Genomic DNA, 13,516 nt, shown 5'->3' with positions numbered 1-13,516 from the left:
TATAGAGAATAAAGAGGATATATATGTGATATTTATTGATTTAGAGAAAGCATATGATAAAGTTCCAAGAGAAGTGCTATGGTGAGTTCTATAAAATAAAGGGGTTAATAATGCTTATATTCAAGTCATTAAGGATATATGTATAGGAGCTATTACTTGTGTTTAGACACAAGGTGGTTTGACCAAGTATTTTCATATTTCAATTGAATTACATCAAGGATCAACCTTAAGCCTATATCTTTTTGCTTTAGTCATGGATGTTCTCAATAGACATTTGAAAGAGGTTATAATGTCACGACCCAATCCGACCAGAACGAATCCCTTAGCGTCGGGCAGCGACAAATGTTGAAAATCCAAGATCTAGTTTTGGAATTTGCTTCAGACTTTCTTCCAAATTTCAGACATACAGAACATAAAACACATAGCTACTATAACTTCCAAATATACAAAACAGTTCATCTATCATTTTCTTCTTTCATCAGAATAATAATGTACAATACAATGCATGGCTACAAACAAAAAGAATAGAACAGAAAGCCATGACTGTACAAAAATCAAAAATACAAAAATACCTAATCAATGATCGGACACTGAACGGCTAATCCAAGACTTCATTCCCTTTCCCAGAACCTGAAAACTACACAAAAAATAAGGATGAGCTAACAGCTCAACAAGACTACACTCACCAATCAAAATCTCTAGAAATTCACATCAGAAATAGTTATTCAAATAGCTGTACAAAAATCGTATAACAGACAGAACATATACTTGATCAAATGAAAATCAAATCACAGATACATGAATTCAAATCAGAGTGCATAATAGATCTTATAAAACTCATGAAATTTTCAAATCATAGAACAGATCGGATCGTGCAAATCAGAATTCAAATCAGATAAAATCACATTTCAGATATCACATATCCCTGACCATGGCAGAATCTCAACGGATTCTGGCCCCTTATGCCTCCCTTCCCTGACACTGACAGAATCTCAACGGATTCTGGCCCTTATGTCTCCCTTTGTGCTCATAGCACCATAACAGAACAAATATACAGAATTTTCAAAACAGAACTTATTTTCAGATTTCTCAGATTTCCCTGACACAGACAGAATCTCAAAGAATTTTGACCCCTTATAACTCCCTTCTGATGCACATCACTTCAGAACATTCAATTCAAAAAAATCAGATTTCGTCAGAAAATCGTCAGCGGCATAACGACAGTATACAGAATTTACACAAAATTCATAGATTCAGAAATTCACCAAATTATCACAGATAGTGCAAACCATCTTTATAAGACTTTCCTTGTACTAAAGTAATAATTTCAGACATCCAGATAAATCGTTATTCGATCAAAACCCCATAGAATTCAAAATACCCGATAAAAATCTTCCAGAAAACTCAAAACCTGCACAAATATCATCTCAGAAACATACCAAAAGTTACGAGGTAAAAAGTTCATCAGTACAAAACGGAATTAATTATTCGCTAACGCAAAGAAAATCTAAAATAGAAAAGTCGTCAAAATCCTCATTTCTGAAAATTGAGAAAGGCGGAATGTGCCTTACCTCGAGTCGGTCAACTTTCTCAACTGCAGCTACGGACGGAAACGGACTGAAGTCGCCCAAAAATCACTTTTTTTTTTCTTTTTCCTTCGGTTTTCTCTCTTCTGGGTTTTTCTCTCTCTTCAAAAGATCTCAATCCCATATATATCCAACCAGATCGTCTCGGACGATCCCAGATCGTCCCGGGACAATTTTTCCTCTGGACAAAATTCATTCAGACACGAACAATAATCATCCCTGGACAGCTTGCTCTCTAGACCAATTTCGTCCAAACGAACCCTACTTCATCCTGGGATGAACCTCCCAGCCAGAAATTTTGTACAAACCTGTACCGATCGTCCCAGGATGATCCAACTTCGTCTTGGACGATCCTGGAAGAAAAACAGCTTTCACATATACCTTGGTGTATGCTTTTTGCTGCTAATATTCTTCTTGTTGATAAGACTAGAGAGGGAGTTGAAGGTAAACTTGAATTATGGAGGTCAACATTAGAGTCTATTAAAACTGAATATATGAAGTGTAATTTTAGTAATAATAGTTCTTGTGGGGGGTGGGGGTTGTGACTTTGGGTGATCAAGTCATTAATAAAAGTACACATTTTAGATATCTTGAGTTTATTATTCAGAGTGATGGTGAAATAAATGGAAATATTATTAGTACCTTCAAGTTGGATGGTTGAAAATGGACGAATGCATCTTGCATGTTGTGTGATAGAAAAGCCCCCCTCAAACTTAAGAGAAATTTCTATAACATGGTGGTTAGAACTGTAATGCTTTATGGTGCTTTATGTTGGTTATTAAAGGAGAAGCATAATATTAAGTTAAGTATTGCAGAGATGAGGATGCTCAAGTGGACGAGCGATTTTACTCTTAGAGATAGGGTATGAAATGGGCATATACATGAAAAGGTTGGAGTAGCTCCAATGACGGCCTTTAGATGACCCAGTTTGAAAAGTAGATGTATTAAATTTGACTTATTTTAAGAAAAGTATAGGTAGACCTAAAAAGACTTGGTTAGCAAGTATTAGAAATGACCTTTCTTTATTAGATTTAAATGAGAATTTAACTTTTAATAGGGCACAATGGAGAAAAAAGATTCATAGTGGGATAAAGGCTTAATGTTGTTGTTGTAGTCTAGTATTATTGTATTTTAGGTTTTAAGAATGCTAGGATGACTAGCATACACATATAATTAAAATTAAATATTAATTAAATCATGTATTTATGAAAAATAGGAAAATTTGAATTGATCGTTATGTACAATTGAGTGTTTTATATATTAAACTATTGAAATTTTCTAGAATCGATCTTTCTATATGGTCATTGGTTGTACAAGATGAAGTGCTCGCCGGTTGTTCGTCGGGGCAGCTCGCGGACTTGAGCAAGGAGAGTGATATTGTGCATGTCTGGGACTTGAGTGAAGAGAGGGAGATTGTGGTGTCGTCGCAGCTCACGGACGCACAACTCTCGAATGACGTAAAAAGAAATAAATGAAAACTCATTCGGCGAACGCACCGAAATAGTGCTTTAACCGGCACATTTTCTAGCGTATTATTCACCGGCTACATAACCAGCGGATATTACACTGGTAATTATTCGTCGAGTTTAAGTAAGCCGGCGCAATATGTGCCGGTAATTCCACCGATCATTACCGGCGGAATATGCGTCAGACACTTAAGAAATGCCGGCGAAAAGCCAACGCAATTTGTGCCGGTATATTTGCGGCGTATAGTGCACCGGAAAATGCACTGTTAAGTTACCGATGCAAGTTTCGCCGGTTCCTGTGTCGGTGTTACTAGCGTAAAATAATCCGCCGGAACATCCGACTGTAATCGCGCCTTTTCCGGTAGTGTGTGCTCTATGGTTATGCTCAAATTTAAATTACATAGATAAGCTAATTTATTAAAATTATAAGATAATGTTGTACTTTAGATTTATGTAGTATTATACAATATATCTTAATAAAAAAAATATAATGACATTATAAATTTGCATTAATTAAGATTATTCAAATTTTGAAGTAATGAAAATGTTTGATGGCCATCATATTATTCAAAATGCTTTATTATTTCAATCAAATGCACATAACCAATTTACATTAATAAAGTTTATTAAAAAATTAAACTAATCATATATATATAACTTTTATTGTATTTTAATAAAATTGATTATAAAAAATTATTTGTCTTATAAATTTTTTTTTGGGAGAAAAGAATAGAAATAAGAACGGTGCTCAGTCGGATGATTACGGTTGCTTAGGCCGACGGGGAGTTCTTCTGTTTCTCCGGCTCAACCTCGGCCTCCACAAGCCATGGCGGGTCGAGAGGTCCTGATGCTTGAGGCGCCGCTGGACCCATCGCGCGAGGGTTGGTCCGTTATCAACCAGAAGGAGTTTATCGATGCATTGCCCTACATAGACGACGACTATGGAGATCCCAGTGTGAAGGCGGAAGTCGACAAGCTCGTCGAGGCCGAAATGCGCAAGAGTTTCAAGAAGCCCGCCGATTTCCTCAAGGATCTCCCTCCTCTTCTCAACTTCGACTTCGAGGTAGGACAATTGCCTATTTGTCTTTCGTTAGTCTAGCTCTGGTGTCAAATAGGTTGCGGAAAGCTTAACAAACTTTAGCTATGCTTGATTTGAAGTGGAAAGGAAATATTATGTTTCACGCAATTACATTTTGACTGTTTGGTTTTGTTGCAATTCACATGAAATTGATTATACCAGGGAAATTAGATCATATGTTTATTTATTTTTCTTGATATTTAGCTTATCCCAGTGAAAGGCTCAAGTAAAATTGAAAGTGTGATCAACATTTGATTGTGTTCATTTTTAAATGTATTGTTCTTAAAACCAAAGCAAAAAGAGAAATTTCTTTTCCGCTCAATTTATCTCTAAATCGAACAAGTGGATTAAAGCTAGTTTCAATCAAATTCCTTTTCATTTCCTCTCTTTCAATTCCTTAAAGCAAACTGAGCCTTAGACTTCCAGCTATAAGTTTGAAGAAAAGAGAATCAAGGCTTTGGATTCCAGGTCTTCTTTATTGCATTGGAGATTTCAGGGCATAATTGCTTCTGCTGCGTGAAAAATTAACTCAGTCAGGAATTTGTGATAGCTGAATTCTGTTCTTGCACAAGAAGCTAAAGGAAAAAAAAAATTATATTATTAGATGAAACAAGTCCAGTAAATGAACATAGGATACAACAACAAATTTTTTTTGTGCCTATATGTCGGAATGTCTATCCTCATGATGTTAGTGTATTACAATTATATGTGAAGGTTATCCCTACGTTGTGTTGTCTTATAATGACATTCTTCGCATGCTGCTTCTCTTGTAAAAAGAAATAGCACATACATCTTTTTAGCATCATATGCATATCATGCATTTGGTTCATATCTTATATTACACATTTGTATTTAAGTACTGTTGCGTCCTGGAGTATTCGCGGCAGTAGAGAAATATAAAGCTAGCGTCTTAGCGTACGAAGATCTAGCACACAAGTATATAAGAGTGAGGGTGTAGCGTTCATAAGAGACACTAGAGTTTTTACGCTGAAACCCCTGAAAAGGGGAAGAAATCATGGGGCCTGGCCCAGTTTGAATGAATCCTCTAGTATTTGCAGTCGATTACAAATGAGGCCCTTCTTAGGGAGAAGGCATTGGCTTGATGTCACAAATGTACATCATATAGAGTGCATTACATGGTGGGAGTTATAATAATCAACATAGATATGCTTATTTGGTCGGCAGGACCATAGTTGATAGGATAGAGGTCCAAAAGACCATAGTAGGCAGGGACTAGGGTTAGAAAGACCATTGTCTGGCAATGTAAGTCGGAAGGACTGTAATATGCAGGAGACCGAGGTCAGAATAATCGTAGCGTTGTCTGATGATGTAGGTCGAAAGGACAATAGTAGGTGATGGAGGTCGGAAGGATCATAGTCGGCAAGAGACAGGGGTCCAAAAGACCGTAGTTGGCCGGAGATCGGGGTCAGAAAGACCGTTGTAGTAGGGCGGTACTCCGATAGAACTCTGGGCATCAGGTGGTGGCTCGACAAAGTCCGGGCCTCAAGTGGTGGTCCGACAGAAGTCTGGGCCTCAGGTGATGGTCTGATAGAAGTCCGGGCGTCAGGTGATGGTCATGCAGAAGTCTGGGCCTCAGGTGGTGGTTCGGTAGAAGTCCGGGCCTCAGGTGGTGGTCCAGCAGAAGCTCGGGCCTCAGGTGGTTGTCTGGCAAAAGTCCGGGCCTCAGGTGGTGGTCCGGCGGAACTCTAGGCTGTGGTCGAGTAGGAGCGATGAGGTAAGAGCGATCTCCGATCTCTCTCTTGCTCTCTTGCTTGGAACCCCCCTTTCAAGAAGGAGGAGGGGGTCTATTTATAGATTTCCTAGAGTGGCATGTCTCATAAATAAGTGAGATATAAAGGGCATATGGGGAGTGGCTTGGATGGACGGCCGATGTTGAATCCCTTGATTGTTGACCATTTGATGGACATTTGAACGTCTTAGTGATGTCAGAATTCAGTGATCTTGGGCTCGTTGGATTCGTCTCGTCAAGCCGCTCGATTCGACTATATGCACATCATGTTTGGTAATCCAAATTGTGGTTCAAACCCTCTAACAGTGCTTCAGACCTTTGACTTGGACCCATTTGGGCTCAGATTGAGTCGAATTTGGTGTCGTTGGGTTTGTATTTCCGAGACATTCAGTTCGACTATAAGTTTGCTGAAATCTGAGTTCGGATGGTCCCAATTTTATTTAGGAAGTTTCCAACTTGATTTTGCCTCGAGATTCGTGCCCGATCAAGATAATTTTTTAAGGATGTATCAAGTACCTTATAGGATTTGATTGAGCGACAAAGACCATAAGAGAGTTAGAGAAAACACTGTAACATTATAAGCAAGTAATAGATGTGTTTTCTTTAAAAAAATCATGAACATATTCTTTAATATCATTCGTATATGCAAAACTTTACAATCCTACGGCATTATATGATTAAACTGTGCAGAAAGTAACATTCAAGTTACATGAAATATTGTTACTCTATAAAAATTTAATAGAGTGAATATTCTTAAAAGGAGATTTTTTTCCTGTGGTAAAACCGAAGATAAAGTAGAGGGGGTGGGTTGAGTCACCACATTTCTTACTTGTGCTTTAATTATTTCTTTCAAAGGTAAATGCCAGACACCTTTTTTATTATGCTCGTCATTTGATGAGTGTATATGAGGCATATTAGCGTACGACCTGGACACATTACTTCTAGAATTCTCCATTCTTTCTAGATTGATGCATTGTCTTAATTAAAATTATTAGGCGTTTCATTTAAATTATTACAACCTTGCTTGTTTTAATACTTGTAAATATAAGTTTAGATTGAGCTTTGCACTAATATATTTCAGTTCAAACATTATAATATTATTAATGGCTTTCCAGAATCACCCCATGCTTGCTAGAGAGTATGACCGTGTAAGAGCTGGCAAGCCTCCTGCAACTTTGGAGATGTCACGTTATGGTTTAGAGCCACCTCCATTGAATAAACGTAATGATGTGACTGCTTGGAGGCAAGTTGTACGAAATGGTGAAAGTCTAGTGCAACATCAAATCCTACGGTGAGCTACTGAGCTTTTTCTATAGAGCTTTTAAATGATTATTGATTCTTATAATGCTGTCCTCATGGTTGTCATTTCTGTGAATTTTCTGACGCAAGTTAGTTGTGTACTTGTTGAAAGGATTGCACACTCTTTTGAACGTAGCTTTGTTTCTTGGATGACCATGGTTTGGTTAGATTTTGTCTGCTTAAGTCTTTGTTATTTTTTATGAGGACATCGTTTAGAGATTCAGACATGTGCACCGGCGATAGAATCGTAGATCAATGGCTACAATTCAGAGTCTTTACTTTTGATGCATTTTATGTTTTATTTAGTTTGCATTTCAGTTTTCCTAGTTTATCCATATGGGGAGTGTTTTCTTATTGTAGCCCAGAAGGCATTTGAGCACTTTTTTTTTTCTTTATGTTTGAGACCTATATATAGTGGTTTTATGTTTTGTATAAAGGGAATGAATGATTAAATGAAAATTTGATTTTTTCTTCTTCTTCTTGTGTGTGCACTAGAGAGAAGAGAGAGCCCGACGTGCGGGCAAGCGTGATACCCACCAATTATTGAAAGAGTCTGTGGCTCGTGGTTTATCTTCCTTTCTCTTTTCTTCGTCATCATCTGCCGGTTTTTCCTTTCCCTTCCACCGCCGGCCTACCTTCAAACTCCCTCCCCTAGACCCAATTTAATTCCAACTCCCAAAACCCCACCCGTCGGCTCAACCCCTTTACCCACCCCCAACCCGACGCCAACCCTTCCCTTTTTCCCTTGCCGCCGGCCACACCCTTACTCCACGTCATTATGGTGATTCCAATCATCTTAATGACTCCTTAAATTGGCTTAAGAAAGAAAGGAAGGTGTTAAAATTATTTGAAATTCAAATTTGAATTTTAAAAAACTTTCCATATTTACAAATTCTAAATAAGGAAACTTTTCAAATTTAAATCCAATCTAAATTTAATTTAGAGAGGATTTATTATTCTCCTTCCTAGTTTGCAAAGGCTTGTTTTGAAGTTTATAAAACCTTCCCAATCCTCTCCCTCCTCTCGTAATGCCGTCGGCCCCCTATTAATGGGCTTCCCCATTGTTTTCCTATTGAGGCCCTAAACCTTAATTGAATTTGAATTCAATTTTCAAATTCAATTCCCTCCAAATTTATTTAAATCTGAAACTAATTTCAGATTTAATAAAACCCTCTCTCCCAACCCTAACCTAACTTAGATCCCACTTAACCAAGTCGTCCCCCTTTCTCTCCTTGGCCGCCCCTTCCACTTACCTTTTCTCCCTTGGAAACCCTAAACCTCTCATGTCTTTTGAAGTCAAGAGAAAAAGATAAGCTCCTTCCTCCCTTATACTATTGGTGTATGGCTGACCCTGAGGTCGACCACGGTTTTGCTCACAACGCTCAAGGAGCAATCGATATCTTGCTCTCTCCTTTCTACGATTCGGATTGGGATTACGAAGACTCTGTGGAAAGCTACGTCAACCACATTCTTTATTGCCTCGCCGAGACGACTGAAGATCAACGACCTAAGGAACTTTGGCAACTCGTCGACCGATCAACAACCACTCCTCCTTCGGCTACTTCTCCGACGAACAAGACCTTACGTGCCACTTGTCTTGTAGTGGCATCATTAGGGTTGCTTTTACTATTCCTTCGCTAAACCCAACTTCAAGAGCAAGTGAGAAAGAACTCTTGTTGAACACTTCTTGATGTTACGCCTTGGATTTTTATTTCGTTGCTATTAGTCTTATTATATTGTTTTCATTTGTTATTTGCAATTATATTGCTAATCTCTTTGTAATCGCTTGCTATTACTTAATCTGCTAACGGAAAATTCTAAGAATTTGACTCGGTGAAACATAAGTTTTTAACTAGCAAAGTCAATGTTCAATATATTGTTAATTTCCAAAAAAAAAAAACAACTCTTGTCGCTTGTATGTTTCACATCTGTTTTACTTACGAGTATGATGATAGCCATGATCAAATTGGTCTACTACCACCTTTTCTAATATTCTTGGATGGACCATGCTTAGAAATTGAGCCTGAATTGCTTTTACACTTTATTCTTTTCTCCAGCAAAATTCCAGCCTAGAGAGCTTCTACGATATTTGTAGGCTTATTTTGTGAAGGTTTTACACTAAATAAAAAATGGAGACAGTAGCAAAGAGATGATTGGCTTGTAGGGTGATGGTGAGAGGCGAGTAGAAAGAAAAAAGGTACATAAATGCGTCTGGTGCTATGATGTGATATGTTATACTGTGCTTTCAAGTAGATTGGATGATTGCTTGGTAAAATTACTAGTATGCCCTAGTAGCTAAGGATGCCTTCATTGCTCCCCCTATACTAGTTCCATTGTACCTAAACACTTTATATCCCCTCATTTTGTGACTCTTCTACCTTTATTCTAGCCATGTGTTCTTGTGAGTTAGTATGTTTTGTGTGTGTTTTTGTAATCTGTTGTCTTTCAAAATTGTCTCTGTTTAAAACTTTTGTGTGAGCTTACGATTCTTGTCATTCATCAATCACACCAGGTCTCTTGCATCCACATTTGTATCTCATATTCAAGAATTGTACAAAGAAATTAATAAAATGATTGAACAAAGTAATGCTAACTATAAACACAATGCAGACCTCAAGAGACGATTTAAAGAATGTGAAGTGGGAGACTTTGTGATGGTTCGGATTCATCCGGAGCGGTTCCCACAAGGGACTGTTAAAAAGTTACATGCGAGAAGAGCGGGACCTTTTAGAATAATTTCCAAGATAAACAGCAATGCTTATGTGCTAGACCTTCCACTTTAGCCCCACGTTTAACATTGAAGATCTTGTAACCTATGAGGGTCCATAGTTTAACCCCACCAATCCATTACATAATAAGCCTTGTGTGACCCTACCTGGTGAGATCCACAGCCTACCTCCACTTCCAAACATTCCCACTTTACCTATTGTGGAGAGGATTGAGACAATACTTAGCGATGAAATCATTTCCACTAAAAACGTTGGTCGCCAAAGGTATCTAATTCAATGGGCAGGAAAGCCGGAGAAGGAGAACGTGTGGATCAACCGGGATGAGCTGCAGAGATTGGACCCTGACCTACAGGAGTGGTACGAGAATTCTAGAGATGCTTACTAGACGGGGTCGAGTTTTTTCCCACCTGGGGAGAATGATGAGGACATCAGAGTTCGCCATGTGTACCATCGTCGGAGGCGCAGATCGACGGCTACGATCCAGAGCCTTTATTTCTGATTTATTTTGTATTTTATTCTCGCATTTTATTTTCCTAGTTTGCCCCAGTGTGTATTTAGTCGCTTGTGTAGCCCTGAGGGCATTTGTGTCTTTTTAGCTTTGTCTTATCTTGACCTATTTAAAGGAGGCCTCATGCATTGTAAGAGATGATGAATTATTAAATGAAAAAAATTGTTCTTATTTGATCTCTTAGTGAGTTCATGAGAGGAGAAGCCCGAAGAGGGTGATTTGCAATACCCATCAATCTTGTTGGATTCCAAGGTTTGCAGTTCTCTTATCTTTCTTTTATTTTATTTTTCTTTGCATCGAATTCCCTCCCCAAATTTCCCACCCGCCGGCCTCATTCCCCACAAAGTCTTTCTTGGTAATTATTCCCTAACTCGAGTCCCTCCCTTGCCGCGGCTTCCTCGGGCCGCCTAACCTAGCCGACCATCACCCACCCATCGCCGCGCTCTACACCCGTCCCTTCCCCTTCCTCAACAAAACCCGAGGCCCAACCTTCACTGGCTCGCCGCCATGTTCTTAGCCGGCCAACCAGCCGGCCACAAAATCCAGCCGCCGGTCCAATCCTCCCCTTCCCTCCTCTACTTGTTCCACACCCCCGCTAGCCCACCCACCATAATCTCCACAGAGTTCGATATTGAAGAGTCAAATTCTGTCATAAATGACTTTCCCAAATTATCTATAATGTGATTTAGGAGAGAATCCTTGTTGGCAATCAATTTATTTTGATCTCAGATTTGATTAAAGTTTACTATTAACTTCCTGGGGCCCCACATATTAATCACAAAATCCCTTCTCTCCTCCTCGCTACATAGCCGGCCCCTCTCGCTCATAAATTCTCTCTCCAATTTCATCAATATCTCCTCATTAACCTCCCTAATTTACCTCCCACAATTCCCTCTCATTCAGTTAGCTCTCTCCATTCAAATTTTGAAATTTTATCCGCCCAAATCCACTTAATCTGAAATTAAATTTCAAGATTTTTCTAAATCTTTCCACCAAATCCTCCCCGGAGCTCAAGCCGCCCCCTTACCTAGCTTTTCCCCACCCGAGCCCCCACCTCTCTGCCTCTTCTCCTTGCATCTTCTATCTCAAGGTGGCGGCTTTTCCCCCTCACTCATACATTTTACACACGATCAAGGAATCTCCATGGGTTCATGCATGGCCGATCGCGGAAGTTGACACGGCTTTGGCTTAGAACGCCAATGGAGAGATCAACATCTTCATACTCTCCCTTCTATCGAGCCGGATTGGGAGTACGAAAGCACCATTGTGGAGGTGTACATCTAATCGCACGTTTATTGTCTAGCCGAGACTATCTAAGCGTTCAAAGACCAAGAATCTCGTGGAACCTCTTATCGGCACGACTGCTCATTTCTCCAAACTTGGTAAAGTTTCTCCCCCGGCGACTATCCCCCGGCGTCTATTTGTTTGATAGGTGGAATCCTAAAGTGTGCTTGGCATTCTCCTTCCACTAGCCTCACTTGTCCAAAAGATTGAGTGAAGGATCTCTAGGGTGAATGATACTACCACCTTTAAAACTGAGGCTTATTTGTTACATTTGGCTATTGTAAAATGCATTACCTGACTAGTCCATTTGGAAATTTTGTTAAAATTTGCAAGTCCTACTAATCTCAAATTGTAACCAATTGCTATTACTTAATCTTTCAATGCCATATTCTTAAACCTTCACTTGAGCAAGCAAAGAGTTTATTGGTAGCAAAGTAAAGTTCATCACTTTTATTAATATTTTAATTACAATTCTTGTTTATCGCATTTAATTTTACATCAATATGTTCAGTGAACTACCAAATGCCTTAAATGTCCATTTTTAATGTGTTAATTTGTAGAAACTTGTTTTCTTATTTCTTAACTAGTATTTTGTTAAGATGGAAAATGGAAATCAGAAGTTGCAATGACAGTTTGTGTATTCAATTGTGCCTCGTTATGGTTGGTGTAAAATAGGTGGAGGCATGTAGACTTATGAATGAGTATATCATAAAACCTCCTTATGATGATCTTGGGGCATCGACATCAGTCTTTTGGATTGTAGTTTTACGTAGACTGATCAGCATATCCCGTGTATTGTTGTACATGTTAGATTGAGATTAACCAAAAATGATGCATCATTTACTGCACTTGTGGTAGATGTTTTATGTTGGTTTTTCCTGTTAGTTGTTGCTCGGATTCTCGTGTTATTTGTTACTTGATGATAGCATGTTATGTTCTAATTGCCTCGAAATTTCATGTTATACGGAGATATTCTGTTCTTATTTTAACTGAAATTTTAAAGGAAAATAGCAAAACCTGTCTATAACAAATGGCTTTTATTTTTTATATTTCCAAAAAGAAAAAAAAGAATGAACATATTTACTTTGAGCGTTAAGGTAGTTTTTGCTGTTGAGGTTTTTAATTATCTTTTGAAATTTGACAAAAGACCCTTAAAGAAATAAGTAAACAATTTTTTTTTTAATGATTTAATCAACTAATGGGTCTTTAGTCATTAGATAATTCATCATCATTGCTAGCCTTATTCCGAGTTTCCAATTATTTGAGCCGCTTTCATGAATCCCCATTTTCTATTTGTTCTTGCTTAGTGATGCCGAAGGAGTTAAATCTATTATTAACAAATTATTTTCGAACAACTTGTATCCATCTAATCATAGGCATATCCCTTCACCTTTCTAATTCTCTAGTAGTAATTTTATCTATTTAACTAATTAGTGCATTCTTTACGCTTTGTTGTATGTGTCAAAACTACCAAAAACTTGTTAATTTCTTTTCATTTATATATTGATTTACACTTTTAAATTACTTATTATACTATTGTTTATCAAATTACAATTGCAGATTGAAGGATAATGAAAAGGTTCTCATTGTCAAACTAAAATTAGGATGAGAAAGGTTGAGGCTTGATGTTTGGTTAATAATTGATTGAAGAATTTATGCTTAGATTTTTGAAATTACTCCAAATTTGATGTTTGCTAGTATGAGGGCGTGTTCTACAAGCTAATCACCACAATTTATTCTATTATGGTGAGAAGGAAGGCTTTCCTAGGATGCAACCTTCAAATTACATGCTTTAAGTTAACCTGATTGTGGTGAG

General features: G+C 38.2%; 1 protein-coding gene across 1 annotated transcript in view; it reads left to right on the top strand.

Annotated features, from left to right (window-relative positions):
• The first annotated feature begins 3,816 nt into the window (after positions 1-3,816).
• Positions 3,817-13,516, top strand: part of LOC110104520 (pre-mRNA-splicing factor SPF27 homolog) — a 24,257-nt gene continuing 14,557 nt past the window's right edge. The window contains exon 1 of the mRNA XM_028694271.1: positions 3,817-3,885. Within this exon, the coding sequence (XP_028550104.1) occupies positions 3,879-3,885 (7 nt within the window). The 5' untranslated portion in view covers positions 3,817-3,878. The remainder of the gene's footprint in view (positions 3,886-13,516) is intronic.

Source organism: Dendrobium catenatum, unplaced genomic scaffold (genome assembly GCF_001605985.2).
Source record: "Dendrobium catenatum unplaced genomic scaffold, ASM160598v2 fragScaff_scaffold_434, whole genome shotgun sequence".
NCBI classification, from domain to species: Eukaryota; Viridiplantae; Streptophyta; class Magnoliopsida; order Asparagales; family Orchidaceae; genus Dendrobium; species Dendrobium catenatum.
This window is presented reverse-complemented; position numbering and strand designations above follow the sequence as displayed.